Source organism: Eremomyces bilateralis (genome assembly GCF_010015585.1).
Source record: "Eremomyces bilateralis CBS 781.70 unplaced genomic scaffold P152scaffold_11, whole genome shotgun sequence".
NCBI lineage: Eukaryota > Fungi > Ascomycota > Dothideomycetes > Eremomycetales > Eremomycetaceae > Eremomyces > Eremomyces bilateralis.
In genome coordinates, this window is record NW_022985077.1 from 579,255 (window position 1) to 598,340 (window position 19,086).

Below are 19,086 nucleotides of genomic sequence, written 5' to 3' on the forward strand. Positions count from 1 at the left end.
ACTAGTTGCCATGCGTCGTCGGACGTCGTTGGATTGATTTTATATTCATCTCATCTATACGCTGCATCCAGACTGCGGACGGTGGAAAACGCTGTTCGATTTTGGAGATCGATAACATCTGCTGTTGTGAATTCGATTAACTTGAAGATAATATGCAGCTATTGTATGCTTCTCCTTTGTAGCATTGTACCTTTTTTATACTCCAACTCCAGCACCTCGACGGGTTTGCCTTTGTGTGGCACACTCCCGTACGGGCCAGCATGATCAATCCCCTATCTCAAACCACCTCGCTCTGATCGAGTTATCCTCCCCTAGTCACCAAACTACGGGATTTGCAACAAGGAGGAATATCCGATGTCGCGGGGGGTCGACATGGGGTGAAGGTCGAGTCTTTTCCAATCCCCCTTTAGGATCCCGTTCGGCATTCAGGAGTGTCCGGGCCATATAAATCGAATATATCCAGAAACGATGGCTGCCCTTGCGATGCCATCTCTCAACTTAGGATTCGATTCCTGCGTCTCCTTCGAACATCCACCGGTCATCATCAATCGATGCGATCTTCGCTTGCAAGCTGGCGTGCAGTGCAGCCTTCAGTTCCGCTACACATCGTCAGCATTCTAGACCAATTTCTCAAACCCACAAGACATCCAATCCACGCCAGAAATTCGGGAGCCTCAAGGAAATCCAGCGACAAGCACTTCTCATAAAAACGTACCATTTGGTTCCACATCCTTATGCATTCGATACGACTCAATCACCTGATTCTGCGCCTCTATCATCCCCAATCATTAGCACTCTCCATATCAACCCAACCATCGTCCTCGCTCACTCACCTTGCTCCTCCCCCTCCTCATCCCTGGGCACCGCCATCCCCGCCGGCCGATCCACCCTCACAACCCCCCTCTCATCCCTCACCAAGATCTCCAGCTCCTCCCCACCCCCTTCCTCCATTCCTCCCCTCCCTCCCCCTCCTACATCAAACGCCCCATCCAACCCTCCTATCCCACCACCCCTCCCCGCCGCTGCCGCCACCCCGCCCGGCGGATGAAGATGCAGATGCTGGTCCGCGACGCCGGGGGCGAAGGAGTGGTGCGGTGGTGGACGGCGGGAGAGGTTGGAGGCGAAGAGGTTGCGGGCGCGGGTGCTGGTTGACGGTGCGGTGTTGGAAGGGGGGATGGTGGTGGAGGTGGAGGACGGGGCGGTGGTGCGAGAACCGTGGGATGTGGAGCGGGAGGTGGTGGAGAGGAGGGAGGGGGCGGGATGGTTGGGGTTGCTGGGGGGCGGCATTTTGGATGAAGTGTGCGCGTGGTGGTGGTTGGTTGGTGTGATGGAAGAGAATTGGAGAAGGGACAAATGTTCGGTTCGCTATTGGAGGCGCTGATCTTTCTTTTTGGCGGTTGTTCGGTGTCCACGGTGAAAGAAATGCCTATTCAAGAATGTCTCTAGGTCTTTGTCCGTGCTCTTTCTATTCAAACTAGGCGGATCACGGTCCGCAGATCATCATGTGCCTGACCCTTGTAGATGGATAGGGGAATGTAGGTGCATATATTTTTAAAGTCCGGATATATTGGACGCCAGCTGAACCTTCATTCAAGAAACGTCGGTGTATGGGGGTTCCGCAGAAGGGGAGATGATGAATAGTCTGGGAAAATACAGGAGGAACGAAGTCGCTCAGGGAGTGGTACGACGCTTCCGTTTCCTGTCAGGAACATGCTACAGGTACTTGGTTAGCTCCATGATCGTCCAACCCATAATACATCAAACCCAATATTATATGGCAGAATGGGAGGTATTGACACATGTAGTCCTGGTCTTGAGATTAGTACTATTGACCACATTCTACAAAAATAGACACCTGAGGAATCTAACACTAACTGAAAACTCATAAGGCAACAATTTCTCTTCTCCACTGAAGTCAAGTGTGACATTGTAAGTGTGCGTGGGGGAAACGTGGGGGTCGAATTCCATCCCGCCTCTTTCGCTGAAACATATCTTCGCTTGACAATGCGACTTACAGGTTACATTTCACAACCCCCTAATCATGTATGAACTAGGGACTGGACGCACCATAACGGGAATCCCACGTGCTAAGCAACGAAATCAACCCCCAGAATGAAAAACTGCCTTACGATATGCAACGACGAGATTGAGGATGGGCTGCGGCGCCGGACTCATGCACGAGGAAGAGCCAGGAACAGTTGGCGAGGGTCATGTGAAGTTCTAGTGTTACTCTACTGCCCATACCCCGTGCTCGATGCAACAAAACTAAAATCGCGGAATCGGGAATACGCGACACCGTGGAGGCCATTCGAGCAATCCTGCGTCTCTGCCTTGTGGATCGACGATGCGACATGCATCGATGAAGGAAATGAAGGCGAAGGGTGGGACACTGGGATTAAACTCCCACGCAACTTGATCGACGCTCGATTAGAGCATATTCCTATGAATATGTTATCCACGGAGCTGCTTAAAGGTGCGGGATTCGTCTCCCACGCCCTACTGCCTCGACTGCATTAGTCCGGCACCTTAGCAGATCTCACTAGTGATGCCTGCTAGACATATAGGTAGGTAGCCTCCTGCCTTGCCACACCGCCGTGAGTTCGCATGCAAATGTCTTTCCTCCGTGGGATCGCATCCCACCTTTCGAGAACACGCAACTGCTGACCTAGTATCGAACTTCCGAGTATTAGAGAGGATATGGCTGGGGCCTCCACGGTGCGATATGGTTGGATATCCTCGTCTTCTCCTGATGTTGTGCGGCGATCGGAGATGCTCTCCTCTGAGAGGATATGCAGCGGAAATAGCTCTCCGTGCACTCATCCTAGTATGTTTATCTCTCATCCGCATGTTTGGCATCAACGCGGTGTAGGATAGGAGGAGTGGTTGGATTCATGATTGGACCTAGCAGGTGCGTGAGGTTGTGGCCCTCGCCATATTCAAGTTCGAATGCTCAATAGGTTGCAAATCGTGCACTTGCCCCTGAAATCGGGAGGAACACCTTGGGAGCCCAGGCGTCCACGCCAAATGATATTTGATGCTAGGGACCGAGATTTTATAGGTAGCGTAATTCGTACTGTACAAATCATTATACAGAGTTCTCTCGCAAGACGCTCTCTTAAGCGTACCAAACCACTGCCCAGTAATAATCCGAAAATATAACCGTAGGCTGGGACGTCTAAGTACAAACCGAAAGGGACTCAAGCCTCACAACTGTCACAAATAGCGACAGAGGCAAGTCCAGGACAAAGAAACCATTCATCGTCAAACCGTAACCGTCATAAAAACCGAAAAGTGACCGTCCCTATGGTCCGTTCGCTCATTCATCCCGAAATACGCCCAAGCTCGATCGCTACCGTCCTTCCTAAACACAATACCCAACGATTCACGCTCGCCGTCCACTTAGTACATGCCATTTCCACAAGCTCAACCAATACAAAAGCACCGCTTAGAACATCTTGCGCTCAGGGAACACCAAATCGCCATACTCTACATTCGCCCCATCAAACCCAAAGTGTTCGTCAGTCCTAATATTTGGGTTGATATGATGGTGATGCATCCCATGCAAACTCCCCTGCCTCTGCATCGTCAAATTATGATGCCCCTGCTCACTCACCAGCGAGCTATCCCTGCTTCCGCGTTCATGCTTCGCGTTCGCGGATGCCGAGTCGACGGACGACGGCCCCGTGCTGGCACCATATGACGCATTCGACGAGGCAGAGGCAGGTGGGGAGCTGGAGGAGTGGAATTCGGGGGAGGTGGTGGCGATGCGGCGATGTTTGCCCCGGCCTTTGATGCCTTTGTTGGAGTTGCGGTACAGGCGCGCGAAGTATTCCCAGAGGTCCTTGTCTTGGGCGGTGACTGGGTCGCCTTCGCGGATCGAGGAGAATTTGTGGGCTAGGAAGCGAAGGGTGGCGGAGTGGAATTTGTTTTGGTGGGACTGTGGTTCAGTCGTGTCAGTCAACATCGTTCATGCAAAGAATAGGAGGATTTTCCGGGGATCGAGTGATTGATATATGCACAGGCGAGGGAATAAACCGCCCGCCTGCAGGCAAAGATATCGGTTTCGTATAGGAAAGCTCCACATACCTTGAGGTTCCCTAGCTGCGTGAACTGCTTTCCGCAATCATCAAGCAGACATGTAAATGGCTTGATTTGCAGATGCACGATCTGATGCGCTCGTACGTTGCCTCGCTGTGCGAAAGTCTTACCGCACTCCTCGCAGCTATATGGTCGCTCGCCGGTATGTCGTCGTTCATGGGTCTGGAATCACCAGTCAGTGGCAGTTCCGGTGCGCCATGGGGTTTGAAATTACCTTAAGATTTCCCAGTTGTGTGAATCGTTGGCCGCATGATGGCTCTTTACAGATCTGGCGGAGCGTCAGTATACCGTTCACGCCCAATCCTGGGATGCTGGACGTACAAATGGCTTAAAACCAGTGTGGGCACGGGTATGGATATCCAGGTGAGTCTTCTGGGAGAAGAGCTTGTCGCAGCCCGGAATACGGCATACATATTTCTTTCGGGCTTTCCCAGTTGCCCGTCCCATTTTCTTTTGATGTTGCGGATATGAACGAGATTCATTCTGGGAATTCACCGCCTCGAACCCGTTCACTAAACCAGCTCGTTCACTCGACGCTCTTGCTGCTGTCTCAGTCTTGCTCTGAATGGTCCTCATCAACGTGTCTACGTCCGTTGAGAAGTTGATCCCAGTCTCAGCATTCACTGAATCAGCTCCGCTCATCTCAGTCGCCATGAGCGAATCTTTGAGCATCTGCGGTGACTGAATAGGTGACTCCATCTCCACTTTGATCGGTTGATGAATGGCGGCACCGTTCCGTACTTCGGGAATGCGAGGGACTCCGGTCGAGATGTCCGAAGCAGTTTGGTAAGACACGGCATGAGTATGTGCCGTGGAAGCTGGCATGCTCACATAGGAAGGCGGCATGCTATACTGATGTACTCCCATAGCCTCAATGCCATATGCCGTCTGATGCATGGGAATTGAGCTGTTCATGCCCGTCGTAAATGTTCGCATGCTCATATCGAAGGGGAACGGCTGCGAGTTAGGGACCGCGGTGGCAGATCGGCTGCCTAAATCGTAGGAAGAGAATGCCATGGTAGAGGACGGCATATGTAGCATATTGTAACTCATCCTACGCTCCTGCCACGTACCGCCATGCGGGGCAACCACGGCAGCCATATGTACGCCTGGGAGAGGAAACCTGAGGAGGAAGGAAGCAACAGGTTAGGAATGTGTCGAATGGCTGGCTGGTGAGGAGCAGATATAGTGTTGGAAAGGACAATGTAACAAGATATGTAACAACAACGGATGCTGTTCAGGTGCTGAATCGAATCACAAGTTTATGTATGTGACGCCTTCACTGTCACAGGCAGAAACCACACTTGTGATGTTACGGAGCCGTACGAAATTATATCGCTGAGGGTGGAAAGATGGAAGTAAATATATGTGAGGATATACAAGCTCGGTGGGATAAGTGGGATGAGTGAACAGACTATCAGGTGGAGAAAGACAAAATTGATATCGACTGATAATGGCTCGCCAAAGCGTATGAGGAAGCAGGAGATAGTTTCCGGATGGTCAAATATCAGTTGAAGAGTTCCTTGGGAAGTAGATATGTGAGACCCCCAAAGTGTTTATGCTAGCATCCCACTCCCTCTCCTCTGTCTGGATCTTGACACCTCCACCGTAATGGACTGGGGTCCAAGGCAAGTACCGATATTCATGGCTAATGCCAAGGCAACCCGGATCCTGGGCTAGGGTGGGAGACATTGAGACTTGAGGCTATTGTTGTTAGTATGTGAATATTACTCCGTACAGAGTATGGAGTGGGATTGTTGTCCGGGTTTACAACCTACATCTGGATGTACGGTAGGGAAGACGTTAGGGAGATGTCAAGGGATGCTGGGTCGAAGGATTGGCGTGACGGCCCCGAGGACGGGTTTCCTAATGTGGCGGTATTAGTGTGAGATGTGGATAATTGAGGGGGGGTTATCGAAAATGTCAGTGTTTTGAATTGGTAGGGGTGGGAGGTCGATGTCGATAGAGCCATGTCGCATAGACCGATCCATGATCCTGGCTTCTCTCCCGCTCTGTACGGAATGGATCGAGGATTATGACTGAGGCGGCCCACTGTTGGTGGTGACCATGTCGTTTGCCACTTGGCAGGTTCGGTAGTCCCAGCTAAGATCTGTATCGTCATCGTACTGAATAGCCTCGAGATAGATCTGGAATCAAGACGGTAATCTGTCTCGGACATTTCTTCGATTTTTGAAAATACAACTAAATTCAAAATGTAGAGAGAAAACACTTCTGACTTGATATGTATTCTTGACTTTGAATTAGAAGAGAGGAAGAGACTCACCGGCAGCCTGAGGTTGAGTCTGGGTGTGGTGGGTGGTCGACCAGAACCACACCCCAACCCGATCTGTATCTACTTGCACCGGCGGCAATCGCCGAGTCACTTTGGTCTTCCACGGAGGACAGTTCAGTCGTCCTGGTCATCACAGCTCTTGCATCCAAAGGGTCAATCGGACTTCGGAGAGTCGGAGACATCCACTCCCCGGGTGGGGGTACCCTCTCCTCATTCGCTTGATAGACCGCTAACTGGCGGAGCCATGGCGGCGGCTTTATTCGTCATGCGGTTGACTTGTATCTGCAGGCTCGCAAATTCCATCCCAGCGGGAATAAACCAGCTATCTGACGGCCCGACTATCAACATCTCTGACCCGCGAGGTGTCGCCAGACGATTAATCCTCAGCTATGAGCCAGCGCATCAATCAAGAAGCAGTACTGCTACACTAACCGTGGAGTGATTTTCACAGTGGCCACCACGGGACGCGTATCATATCTCCACAATCCCGCTGATGAAGTAATGGTAACAGCAACCCAGCAGAAGTGTGGCATGAGGCGTCCCTTGACGATGTTGAGCTGCTGTTTTAGTGATGGTGTTCGCTCGCTTGATATGATGCCATGATAGCACGTGCTCCTCTACCGAACTTCACCTACTTGAATTCACATCTGAGCACTGGCGGCGATGCATATTGAATGGCATGCATCCACCATCTCGTTAGGGATGCTTGGAAACACTTTCATCTTGAAAGCTGGAAGCCGTCCAGTTCAAGGCCTATCGTTTGCGTCTACTGTCAATCATTTCCTATTCTCGGCGTCTATTTGAAATATACAGGACATCTCAAAGGGCGGAGCACACGTAATGATGTACCTTCTTTTTCTCTCGCAACGGTCAAGTGGCCTCTAGACGGCTGCTGCATCAGGCAAAAATAGGCACACGCATGAATTGGGTTTCATACAGTGATCCTAAAATGGAAAGGAACCCGGGTTGGGGGGCCTGGTGGCGATCATACAGCAAGCCATGCGAGCTGTGCTGATGAGACGTCCTCGACGACAGCCAAACTTAGGATCTTCACGGAAAGAGCCAGGTCGGGAAGCACGGCAGCAACCAGGCAACCTTTTTAAAATTGTGGTGGGATTCTAGCAGCTACCGACAAACTGTACGAATCGCACGCGAGGTGTTGCACAACAGCTCGTCAAGCACGCAAGAATGACTTTGTTTACCGCAGTACATACTTCTCCCTTAAAGAGAAGCAATAGATGAGCTAGCGGCCGAGCATGAAATGTCGCCAGGTCCTCGGGACTGGGTCAGTCGAAAACTCGGAAAATACCATCTACATCTGACCCGACCTCCTGTCACATTCTACTAATCATGCGGTATACATTACCTTCAGCGAACAATGGTGGAGTGAACACTATCGATAAAATCGGCGAGTTGAGTTTGTCCAGTGGTGCACTCGATTGAGTAATAATTACTTCTTCGGCCTAACGTCCCGGTCCAGTCGCGCCGGCGGGACAGCCCATGGAGGCTAGTGGGGTGGGGAGCATCAATGCCAGGAACAAATCAGAGCGCTTATCCCCGTCACGCAAGATTTGTTCGAATGAGCTTGCTGCGCCCTAGCCGTGTGGGAGGCTGGGAGCATGCGGCGCAGCGGCGGGGACATTTTCATCCAGAGACAGAAGTCACCGCTTCAAGCGCGGAGATCAATTGCTAGCGAACTGCATTAGTGTGCGAATGGGGCGTGGTACTAGCGTACATCTTGGGGACTTGGACTCGATAGGCGATGAGGGTGTGGTGGTCCCGAGAAGCCGGGTCCGGATACGGTGGCGAGGCGCCTCCCCTTGCGTTTAAGGAGACATGCAGCATCATCCAAGCCGCTTTAGTAGGAGAGGCGCCTGGTTTTACCAATGGAAGGGAAAGGAAACGATCGATGGGACTGTGACGTGTGAATCAAACGGCTGGGATTTCAAGACCTGCGGCTGCGAGGCTGCGACGAACGCCTGGTCGAGGAGCGTGATTGAAATCGACACTCGAATCAGATTGGACCGTTCCATGAGCGATCCCTCCTCGCTCTGCTGTGCCTCTATCGTGAATTTGAGGCAGCCAGGGGCGGTTACGGAGCCAGCATCTGCCCTGCTAGATCATGCCCAATATCCATCCATTACATGGTTTACGATACACCTCATGTTGAACATCTTTCCTAATCCTTCACGTCTGTGTCAAGGATTGACATATCAGTCTGAATAGGTACCGACTAAGGAGGGTATGCGGACATGGAGTCGGACATCGCCTCACTCCTACCCAGTATCATTGCTCGCACAAGGACATTATTACGAAACATACCACCCCATTCCCGAGTCTCACATGTCTGATCCCAAGAACAAGGGCCAGGTACCCTTGAGCCTTGGGGTCAGCACGAACGCCACCTAGGCAACTGGGATGAGTCCCATTTTGAGCCTCTACACCCCTCTACTGTCGAAGGGTGTGTTTTGCAGTGGACCGACTGTTTGGACTCTAATTACGTGTGTGCCAGGACTGGTGCTGGAAGTATTTCCATTCTCCGGAGGTACGTTCACTGTCCAGGTATTTCGGGCCTATCCTTTCGTCCACCCGAGATACCTAGATCAAAGCTTTGTTTGCAATACAATGCCCGTATTTGTGGTGCTTCCGAAGATGAGACCGAGCCAACATCATACGTTCCTGTCACGACCTTTGGATGAAAAGGATGCGACTCAGCAAACTCTTCGTTGCAGACCGCAGTAATGGGATTTGAACATTCCCGGTACTTTGGAACGTTTAATTCATTTAATAACAAATTACCCCCAAGATTTATCCCATGAGTCTCCAGGCTAAATTTGGAGTGATGCGACGTTTATGGGGTTACTCAACTGTTTCAACGGCACTGGACCCCTGACCAGGAATACAGTTGTTGAGCACCAAGGGGGTTGATTTTCGAGTTAATACTGCGTCGAAGTCATCAATTTTACTCGGTCCTACGAAAGCATCATTGTTATGGGAATAATCTTGGAACGTGCGACCCGGAGGAGTGGTTCGAGCATTATTCCTTTTTGCCATTTAACTTTCTCGGGAGTCTCCCCGCAATAGCCTCCATGATCGCCAACGGCTTTCTGGCTCGTGAGACGTGCATTTCAAAGATCGCCATCAAAGGACACTTTCCGGCCTTCCGGGTCGCCAATAATACTATCGAGACAACATTGATCAATCCTCAATATACATGTCATTTCGTTTACGTTTGTTTATGAACTATCCGAAAGGACATTTCATCGCACAAATCATGGACCCTTGGAACCATAGACTGGTCAATCTCCAACAAGCCACGAGTTGGCAAGCACCGAAAAGAGCCAAGGAAATCACTCCCAAGTCCAAAAAGACAGGGGAAAATTCTCCGAAACGTGCATCTTCGTTGTGCTGAACCCTGGATTTCCTGCATCCAGGTACCCCGACTATCGGTCTGTCCCTCCAATCATGGATCTTTCATTCCGCACATATCCCAAAACAGCCTCCCAGAGGCAAGCCAAGCCATCCGCCTCTGTTCCCCGAAGACTGTCGTGACTACCCAGTCCAATGGCTAAGTGGAACACAATAAGCCGTTTGACGAACGTGGTCCAGCCAGGACTAGCTAGCAGCACAGTTTGCTTGTGCCTACTTTATCCATTCTGGCGGGATGGAGCACTTTGGTAACGAAAGTCACACAAGAAACGCCATTTGATGCCATGTCGCCGGGTCGCTTTCCCGGTTTCAAGCCACCAAACTTCAATTTCCGAGCTGTACGGATACAGGTATCCCAGACGTGGACAGGAAAACCCAGGATCGAGATTCGAGACAGAAAGCGCAAGGTTGAGCAATTCGCTTTGATCGCGAAGGATTGTTCCCTAGACATATGTTGCTCTTGGGAAATATCTAGTAATTAACGATAAATTCCCATGCCACAGCGGGGGCCGGGGCCTGGGGAGTGGGGCATTATCTCTACACACGGGCCAAGGAGCAGCGGGACTTGTATCCAGTCTGTTGGGACTTGGAAACTTCCCCAGATTTATCTATGAAACGGTTACATCCCTAGAATAGCAGGGAGCCACGACTTCACTATCGCAAATATGGAGTCTTGTGGTATCGGCTCGAATAGTTTGGAATGGCGAACAATACGGAATCCTTTTACTGTAGTTCTATCTGGCTGACCCCCACTCGTACCGAACTACAGACGGGTTCCACAATCAGCAACACCAGGCACCCCGGAAATCTTGACACTAAATCGCATCCACAATTCAAAGTCAAGAGCAGTTCTTTGTCCTCGTGGAAACGTGGGATGGAAAGACTATGCAAGGGCGATAAAGATCCCACAGTTTCCAATCAATTATTCGATATTTTGGTTCCAATGATTGAACTTCAGGTACGGAATACTTCTCCGTATTTCACACTCAATTCCATAAGTCTGGATACCCCAAGCCTGGGGAACCCTCTTTCGCTGCCCAATTAAGGGGGAGATTCGACCAGGATCGCTGACTCGTGCATGCCCCGGGGATGTCTGCCAGGGGTGGAGGAGAAGGCGTGATACCAGAGGTCTGCAAAGTGCATCGGCTGCCAAATTCATCATCTCTCAATGAAACAAGTGCCAGCGACGACCCTTGGCTGTTCAAACTTTCAAAGTTGTATTAGGGTTGGCGATCAACTTCAATAATACAACCCTCAATTGGTGCTATTTCCGTGCTTATTTGGATTACGTTCTTCCCATAACCGCTGGATATCTGTCACATTCATCTCTCGCACATCTGAACACTGGAAATGATGGGACTCATGATTCTACGGTTAGAGTCTTGCACCACGGTGTGGTAAGAACTGAGATGTGTCAAAAACTCAAGACAATAGCAATTCCGACAGGGACGTGCTGACAATCAAGAAAGAATACGGAGTATTTCCTTGGGAAAGAGTGTGCTGACTAAATCCCTTGCTTCGAGGTTTTCTTCAGCCGTCTATTCCCCAGTCCGCTACGGAATACTCCGTAGACTTGCGCTTAATATCCGAGATTCTCTATCGCTCCATGGCGGTTCTCCTATGCGGAGGCCTAATTCCCCCCTCTCCCGGTTCCCGATCAGTGGCTTAACATGGCGAAAGGCACAGTCTATTTCTTCGCGCTATATGATTACTGTGGCGTCCTATCTCACGCTTCATAATTTTCACTCCCTCATCATTGGCTAAAGCCGAATAACCTACAAGAAAACAAGATCAGCTTGTGCTCGAATCGAGCGTCGTACAGGCTTGATATCAAGGGAGGCGGCGCCGGATATTAAGCAAGGTTGGGCGAAACATGTCAGACAAATGGCGCTGGTAATGACGTTCCTTAGCCGTCTGCTGATCTAGAATATCGATATCATCCTCGCCATCATCGGTTACCGGGACTGAGGATCTGTCAAAATAAGGTCATTCGGCAATCCGACAGATGGGATATTGGTCGCCTAATCAGATGGTGGGGCGGCCTTCGGACGATATTTCCTTTCCATCCCATGGATTGAACGATCGAATTCCAGGCCTACAAATCCCCTGATAGGCTATTCCAAGAAATCGAAGATCTGTGTTCGGCGTTGTGCATTGGATGTGCCGCGGACTTTGCCTCCTTACGATCTGGTCGATCCTACTAGCAAGTGGCTACGAATGTGATCATGACACGGGAAGGTATCTCGAATATCTCAGTCATTATTTCGATTCTTTTTCGTCGCTTAGAGGTTCTGTCACTTCAATCGACTGGCAAGTTTCCCGTCAGCGAACAGATTTTCCAGTTCGGCAATGTACCTTCTCCGCAATATCACATCCATCTATTAAACCAGTGGCGTCCCTACAAGCCATAGCCTCGTATCCCCATCCACTCCTTTCGTATTTTCCACTGTTTCGCCTCATCGCGGCACCATTGCTGCCAATCAAGTCTGTGGGTCCTTCGCCAAGCTGACAGTCTATCAACCGGTCGAATCAATTGTCGCTGCGGATGTGCTCCCGGCTTCCGCCATCCGATCGTAAATCACCTGCGCACCCGAGCGGTAGCAACACTCAGCGTCTCAGCCTAGGCTAAAGTGGCACAGACATAAGACAACCTCCGTCCCATGTTCCAGGAGTTGGCAGCCGAAGTCGATCACCCAGCGTTTATGGGTCGCAGTATTTGAGTGATACGTGCATTTCGTATTGGATGGAGCATCCGCCGCCATGGGTGGCACACCTTTTATTCGACTTAAATCCAGTCTCCAATTCGCTCCCCATGTGCGGGCTGTTGTCCCAATCTATCGGAACTCGCATGTCCCTGTTGTGATAGGCGGTTGCTGTGGCTGGGAGGTCCATGTTGCTCGGGGATGCCACACGGGTTCATGCTGTCCATGGCGTCCCCATCACCGTCTCCGGCCGTAGGCGCTGATGCCCCCCCCCCCCCCCCCCCCCCACATCCTATTACCTTGCCACCACCATGTAATTGAATGAAGTGTTACTTTGCAAGGCCAAGCGACCGTGTGGCAATGTAGGAAGGGATCACCATGAGATTGGCAAAACTATTTGCTAATACGTTCCCAACGGACGTCTCCTAAGACCGAGACTGAATTAGAACGACTGTTTCCATCCCACCACTGCTGATTTTGGGGAAAGAATAGATGACGGAGATGTGAGCCATCAACATACCATTCATAGCGGAGATACCAAGGTGATTACAGCCGTCTGATGATCTCGGTTTGTAAGGTAGTCTTTATGTCCATCGACCAACCATCAGCCCAACTTCGTCAACGACAAAGACTTCTCACGTCATTTACCGATTAGCAGCAATATCTACTTTCGCATAAGGCTGCAACTGAATATCATTTCACATTCTACGTACTTGGTCAAATGAAATCTTTGATTGCGCTTGAGCATGAGATGTTGAAACATAGCTGAAAGAGTTAGAGTGACCTTCTCTTATTATGCATCCTCGTTAGACTCAATATGGGTCTAGGAAAGTGTTTTATGAGAAATAGGTACCTGATGTAGGCGGTGGTGACTGTTATAGAACTAGCTAGTTTCGCAATTCTGCCTAAATAAGCATGTTTATGCTTGCATCGATGAGAGCCAGATTGAAATGAGAATTTGCTCACCAGAGTCTAGATGGCTGGCGTTGAAATCCGATTGCAGTTCTTACTGACTCACTCCAGTGACTAGTCGTTCCTATGCTACTCGCCCTGTTTCTTATTACCTTGATTTCCGAAACATTTCTCAATGGGATACCTCACGAGCCGTCAAATATCAATGAAAATTCAGGATGCTTCACACAATGGGAAATATGACTTCGTTAGGCAATCCTTATCAAACGATGAAGAGAGAGGGGACTGAATTGACTGGTTTGACTGAATGTACTTGTCATCTAAGCCTTGCACCCTGACGCACAAATATCGCGCCAGCGGGCCACATAAGATGTCTGTACTTGCGTTCTCATTCCTAGTTATCATTCGAAAAGGTGAATTCTATTGAGGCAGTGATGATCCCAGGCTCCCCAGGGCATGGGACCAGCGTATTCATTCCCCTTGCAACGATCAACCGCCGAGGGGGGTTCCGCCTTTGGTTTTGAGTTATGTCTTTATTCCCACAGTATAATTCCTCATACCCATACGTTGAAAAGTTTGTGTTCTGAATAGCGAGGATCGTTGATCCCTTTGCACAAGAACATGCTGAGAGAGGATGACATTATCGAAAGCAAAGTCATGGGAATCAATATATCTTTGCGTTGTGAGCAGACTATATAAACATATGACTTATACTCATTAGCAAGTGGCATATAAACTTACGGAAACCCTATCCGAGCCATCGTTTTGTGAAATACAAAACCGGAGTGTCGCATGAAGCACAGAGCACAGTCAGAAAAGAATTACTCTCCATAGATATTGATTTCGATACGATCTATGCGTCTTGAATAGCATTCATTTAAATAGTTAGTCTCGTTTTGCTCTACGCTACCGATCACCAAACCTTATTGATCCATTGCGCGATAGAATTGGTCACGAACTTATGCTTTCTCATACCATAATCAGAGCGGCACTGTTCATGCGACTAGATGAAACAAATATGGCTTATAGCGCCAGTTCATCCGCATTGCCATTTAAGGGCGTTCTCTCTCTACTTCTCACGTTTCTGCGCCGCTGGGGCTTTGGGTTATTTAAGGTCAATGTCACGGACAGGAAGCAGCATTCGTCAACGGCGTGAAGACGGGAAGGGTTAATTCGGTGGAGTTCCTGGTGTGGTACCGACGAGAAGAACACTGGAACTGGGTCGATGGACGGGCTTGTGAGACTGGAGGGATACTGATTCACCTAGCACATTTGGGAGAGCTGCCAGACATATAGGGATGTAGTAGCTGAGTCACAATGTCGGCTGCGGGGATATCACATTAGAGAAAGCCTGGGCAGAACAAAAAATGCATTGGAAGTAAAATCTATGAAGCCCGATGCCATCCATTGTCGTTCGACATCCAGGCATCCCCGGATCGTGATGTATGGCGACGTCATGCGGACCGATCGTGAAGCCGTGCAGAGACGGAGAAGCAGACCCCGCAGACCGCGTAGAGCAACCCACGAACACCATACACCGAAAATGTGGTATACTGAACCAGAAACCAGGCCCACGGCCCCCCCATCCAGCTTATCGCGACCGGGTCTTCCCAATGCCGCGCTTTCCAGCGAGCTAGTCATAGTCGTTAGCACATCGCCCATTCCATCGAGGTCCAAGGAGTAGATTGGTAAACTCACCAAATGCTTCGACAGCATTGCCGTCGTGTGCCGATCCGCCTCGCCCTGCCTCGCCATCCGATTCATGTTCTTCTGCCCCAACTTCGCCATCCGCTCCGCCTTCGTGCGCGCCGTCTGGTTCGTGACGCCGTCCTCGCGGCGATTCGTGCTCGCGGTGCGTACGCGGCTGCGCGCGCGCTCGAGCGCCGACATGGGCGGCTTATCGACGTCCATGGCGTCCTCGTCGACGTCGGGCGCGCGGGAGACCGGGCGGCCGCGCGACTGGGAGCGGGCGCGGTCGGTGGAGGCGGCGGGGTCGAAGCCGAGGGACTCCAGGGTGGAGGCGAGATCAGAGATTTTCTTGGGGCGGGCGACGGAGCGGGGGATGACGGGGCGATTTTTGAGGGATTTGCGGAGGCGGGACTCGTTGCGGATGAGGATGCGCTTCTCGCGGATGAGGTCGGCTTTGTGGCGGATGGTGGCGACCTCGAGGTCATCATCGTCGACTTCGAGCTCGTTGTCGTAGTAGCCGCTGGATTCGAGGCGGTCCTCTTCCTCTTCGAGAGCGGCGAGCTTGGCTTCGATTTCCGGGTCGACGAAGTCGTAGACGTTGCGGCCTTCGAAGACCTCGGGCATCTTGTCGTCTTTCCAGTCGGGGTTGTCGAGGAGCCAGTTCTTTTTGAGGTTGATGTTGTAGACGCCGGGCCCACCCTGTTCCTCTTCGAGGTCGCGTTCGAGTTTGGGCCGGTTGGGGTCGTCCAGCTCGTACTTCATCCGGTTCTTCGCGCCTTCGGGGATAAAGGCTTCGCGCGTGACGCCGCCCAGCGGCTGGGCAACGTGGATGCGCTTGAGAAGCTCGCCCAATCGGCCGCTGACTTCGCCGGAGGTGTTGAGGCCGGACTTTAATCGCTCGGCGTTCCGCTCCGCGAGCAGGCGATCGCAGGCCGCATTGCGAACTTGCATCAAGCCCTCGGTTGTTGTGCACGATAGCTGCAGCAGTTCCACCTCGCCAGGCTTCAGCATCGACTGAAGTTGGGCCTGTGTCTCGTCGTCCAAATCCTCGGGTCGTTTGATGTCGATCTTGTTGATGACGATGAAGACCAGCTTGTTGGAGAAGAGAGTCTTGACGTTGTGGAAGAGTTGCATTTGCGCGGAGACGGAGAAACCGCACTCTTCGGACAAGTCCATGAAGTAGAGGATGGCCGATCGAAGATGGGCAATGGCGGTGATCGACTGCATTTCAATCGCGTTCATCTCCTCCACGGGATGATCCAAGATTCCGGGGGTATCAATCGCTTGGAATCGAAGCATCTTGTAGTCGAAATGCCCCACGTAGAGACTCTTCGTTGTGAACGCGTACGGCTGGACATCGACATCCGCGCGCGAAATGTTCCGGAGGAAGCTCGATTTGCCCACGTTCGGGTAGCCGCAGATCAGCAGCGTTCTCGTGTTCGGGTCGATGGCCGGCAGACGGCCCAGATGCTGTCGGACCTGCTCCAAATAGCCCAGCGCATCTTTCAGGCGCTTGCAGATAGTGGCCATGCGGCCCAGCGCGGCTCGCTTGAGCTGCTTGCATTGGTAGAGCGATTGCGCATATTTCAGCAGGCGGACGTAGTCTCGCGCCACGGTTTCGATAAGGTGCTTGGCAGTGGACAGTTGGCCAAGGGAGATTTTGAGATGGTCGGAATCATAGAGGGTGTTAATCAAGTCGCGATCTGAAGATGTTAGCCTCTGCCTTCGGTCTAGCAGAATCGATGTCCTTACGGAACGGATGAATGTCTGCCAGTCTTGGGAAGCCTTCAATGACTGCAGCGAGTTTCTCTGAGAACGTCTCCGCCGTGTACTTGACTTTTCTCGTATAGAACGCTATGCAGTCGTCAGTCTAGTTCTCTTCACCTCGATTGTGTTCCGTACCTCGAATTCTACTGATCTTGAAACCCGGACGGATGAGGGTGGGGAGGCGTCGCTGGGTGCGGCTTAAGACAATGTCGATGAACTCCGAAGAGCTCGGGACGGGAGCGATATCCTTCCAAGTGGTCTTCATCGTTACGGCTTCCGTTACGGCTGCGGTTCCGATTAACGAAGTGGATATATCAAAGACTTGGGGGGGAATCGACAACTGCAGATTCGCACTTTCGCTTGAAAGTTGGACGTGGAAAATTTCGATGCACGGGCCACCTCCCCTCGAATCGTTTTTATCGATAACGGGATTTCACGCCGGTTTTTGGTAGGAATAATGGGACATCCAGATCGACTTGGAGTCTGGAGAATGAAGCAGGAATCTCAATGAGAATTCGAGAAGTGCAAATTAATATTACCGAGACATCAAATCACTGCATCGCGGTATCGGATTATCATCGCACAGTGCTCTAACCCAGCTCCATTCACCAGTAAAAGATTTTTATACGAGACATATCCGTGGCCATAGAAGTGTCTCAATTCATTCATCCCGATCCTCCTCATTAAGAGTCTAAATTCCTATTCAAAAAAGCATCGGGATACCCTCAGATTCCCCAAACAACTCCCTCAGTCCACCATCCAACCCATCCACCATGGCATCCCCCTCCATTCCCCCTCACAAATCCTCCTTCCTCTCCCACTGCCTCTCCGCCGACGCCCTCTCCTTTGGCACCTACACCCTCAAATCCGGCCGCCAATCTCCCTACTTCTTCAACGCGGGTCTCTTCCACCGCGGTCCGCTCATCCGCGCCATCTCCACCGCCTTCGCCCACACCCTCGCGTCCACGCCCCTCCCGTTCGACGTGCTCTTCGGGCCCGCCTACAAGGGCATCCCGCTGGCAGCCACGGTGGTGGATAAGTTGGCGGGGCTGGATGAGGAGCGGTATGGAAACGTAAGCTACTCGTTTAATCGGAAGGAGGCGAAGGATCATGGGGAGGGGGGGAGTATTGTCGGGGCGGGGCTGAAAGGGAAGCGGGTGGTGATTATCGACGATGTGATCACGGCGGGCACGGCCATTCGGGAGGCGATTGAGGTTATCGAGCGGGAGGGGGGGAAGTTGGTGGGCATTGTGGTGGCGTTTGATCGACAGGAGCGGATGCCGAGCGCGAGTGAGAAGGGGGAAGGGGGAGAGGAGGGGACGAAGGCAAGCGCGATTGGGGAGGTGCGAAGACAGTATGGCATTCCGGTGCTGGCCATCTTGACGCTGGACGACCTCATCGCGTACGTCAAGGAGCAGAAGGGATCGTTTGGCACGGAGGAGGACATGACACGGCTCGAGGAATATCGTAGCCGGTATCGCGCCACCGATGTGTGAGGTAGAGGTAGAGCCAACAATAAATGCATTATCCACCGCTCATCCGCCGAGACGTGCTTTTGATCGAGCTATATCATTGGTAAAGTACAGGGAATCTATTCCATTGTGAGATTCGGTTCTTGATCCGGAACACTCCAGAGGATATCCGTCGCGGTCCCAGGGAATTTATCGAAGGTCGCGATGTCGCCACGCCCAAATCAGGCCTTAGCCTTCTCTTCTGACTCCTTGGTCTTGATGAAGTTCCTGTCGGCATATTCATTAGTATCCTTCCCATAAAATGGTTGATAGAGTCCGGTCATCTCCACCTACTTGATGAAAGACTCCTCGTCCTTGCTTCCCGCATTCAGTGCCGGTCCTTCCTCCTTCTTGCTTCCGCCCATGGCCAGATATGACCCTCCGCCAACCGTGGCGAGCGTGGCGATGGACAGCTAGAAACACGTTAACCTCTAACCTTTGATGTCTGATGAACGGGGAGTGCGCGGGAATTGTCGCCAACGTACCCAGTGCGCGCCCACCTGGCGGCCGAGGATGGTATAATGAGCGTAACCCATGGTGAAGATGGAGTGTTTAAATGGGAGATCGAAGGGAGTTCAATTGACGGATGGGACTTGATGCATCGGATAGTACCTTGAACGAAGAGATGTCAAAAAGCGATGATCCACGCCCCGAGAAGCTCGGCGCAGCTTCGGCGGAATCGCCC

The 19,086-nt window shown here is 51.5% G+C and overlaps 5 protein-coding genes across 5 annotated transcripts; 2 read left to right on the forward strand and 3 right to left on the reverse strand.

Moving 5' to 3' along the window:
- Nucleotides 1-3,150: 3,150 nt before the first annotated feature.
- P152DRAFT_44213 (uncharacterized protein) lies at nucleotides 3,151-5,535 on the reverse strand. Its single transcript, XM_033677731.1, has 4 exons — nucleotides 4,420-5,535; nucleotides 4,313-4,366; nucleotides 4,087-4,260; nucleotides 3,151-3,937 (listed from the first exon to the last, which is right to left on the reverse strand). The coding sequence occupies exons 1-4, from the start codon at nucleotides 5,197-5,199 to the stop codon at nucleotides 3,446-3,448; spliced, it is 1,500 nt and encodes a 499-aa protein (XP_033533712.1). The 5' UTR covers nucleotides 5,200-5,535; the 3' UTR covers nucleotides 3,151-3,445.
- A 3,178-nt stretch (nucleotides 5,536-8,713) lies between these two features.
- On the forward strand, nucleotides 8,714-9,192 carry P152DRAFT_44284 (uncharacterized protein). The gene has a single exon (XM_033677760.1). It carries the CDS (start codon nucleotides 8,810-8,812, stop codon nucleotides 9,131-9,133), a length of 324 nt encoding a protein of 107 aa, XP_033533713.1. The 5' UTR covers nucleotides 8,714-8,809; the 3' UTR covers nucleotides 9,134-9,192.
- Nucleotides 9,193-15,025: 5,833 nt separating this feature from the next.
- P152DRAFT_482623 (P-loop containing nucleoside triphosphate hydrolase protein) lies at nucleotides 15,026-17,364 on the reverse strand (the record flags this gene model as incomplete). The annotated part of the gene is made up of 4 exons (XM_033681900.1): nucleotides 17,026-17,364; nucleotides 16,876-16,977; nucleotides 15,133-16,826; nucleotides 15,026-15,067 (listed from the first exon to the last, which is right to left on the reverse strand). Exons 1-4 carry the CDS (start codon nucleotides 17,153-17,155, stop codon nucleotides 15,026-15,028), a joined length of 1,968 nt encoding a protein of 655 aa, XP_033533714.1. The 5' UTR covers nucleotides 17,156-17,364.
- On the forward strand, nucleotides 17,350-18,755 carry P152DRAFT_459042 (orotate phosphoribosyltransferase). Its single transcript, XM_033679598.1, has 2 exons — nucleotides 17,350-18,629; nucleotides 18,696-18,755. The coding sequence occupies exon 1, from the start codon at nucleotides 17,664-17,666 to the stop codon at nucleotides 18,384-18,386; it is 723 nt and encodes a 240-aa protein (XP_033533715.1). The 5' UTR covers nucleotides 17,350-17,663; the 3' UTR covers nucleotides 18,387-18,629; nucleotides 18,696-18,755.
- On the reverse strand, nucleotides 18,584-18,937 carry P152DRAFT_398179 (uncharacterized protein; the record flags this gene model as incomplete). Its single annotated transcript, XM_033676444.1, has 3 exons — nucleotides 18,584-18,629; nucleotides 18,696-18,814; nucleotides 18,887-18,937. The coding sequence occupies 3 exons, from the start codon at nucleotides 18,935-18,937 to the stop codon at nucleotides 18,584-18,586; spliced, it is 216 nt and encodes a 71-aa protein (XP_033533716.1).
- Between the last annotated feature and the right edge of the window lie 149 nt (nucleotides 18,938-19,086).

Excerpts from the sequence above, each read along its gene's own strand:
- P152DRAFT_459042 (XM_033679598.1), top strand. The coding sequence starts at position 17,664 with ATGGCATCCCCCTCCATTCCCCCTCACAAATCCTCCTTCCTCTCCCAC.
- P152DRAFT_44213 (XM_033677731.1), bottom strand. The coding sequence starts at position 5,199 with ATGGCTGCCGTGGTTGCCCCGCATGGCGGTACGTGGCAGGAGCGTAGG. Across the intron at positions 4,367-4,419 it reads ACACTGGTTTTAAGCCATTT|ATCTGTAAAGAGCCATCATG; the intron begins GTACGTCCAGCA and ends ACGCTCCGCCAG. Across the intron at positions 3,938-4,086 it reads CGCAGCTAGGGAACCTCAAG|TCCCACCAAAACAAATTCCA; the intron begins GTATGTGGAGCT and ends ACTGAACCACAG.
- P152DRAFT_44284 (XM_033677760.1), top strand. The coding sequence starts at position 8,810 with ATGAGTCCCATTTTGAGCCTCTACACCCCTCTACTGTCGAAGGGTGTG.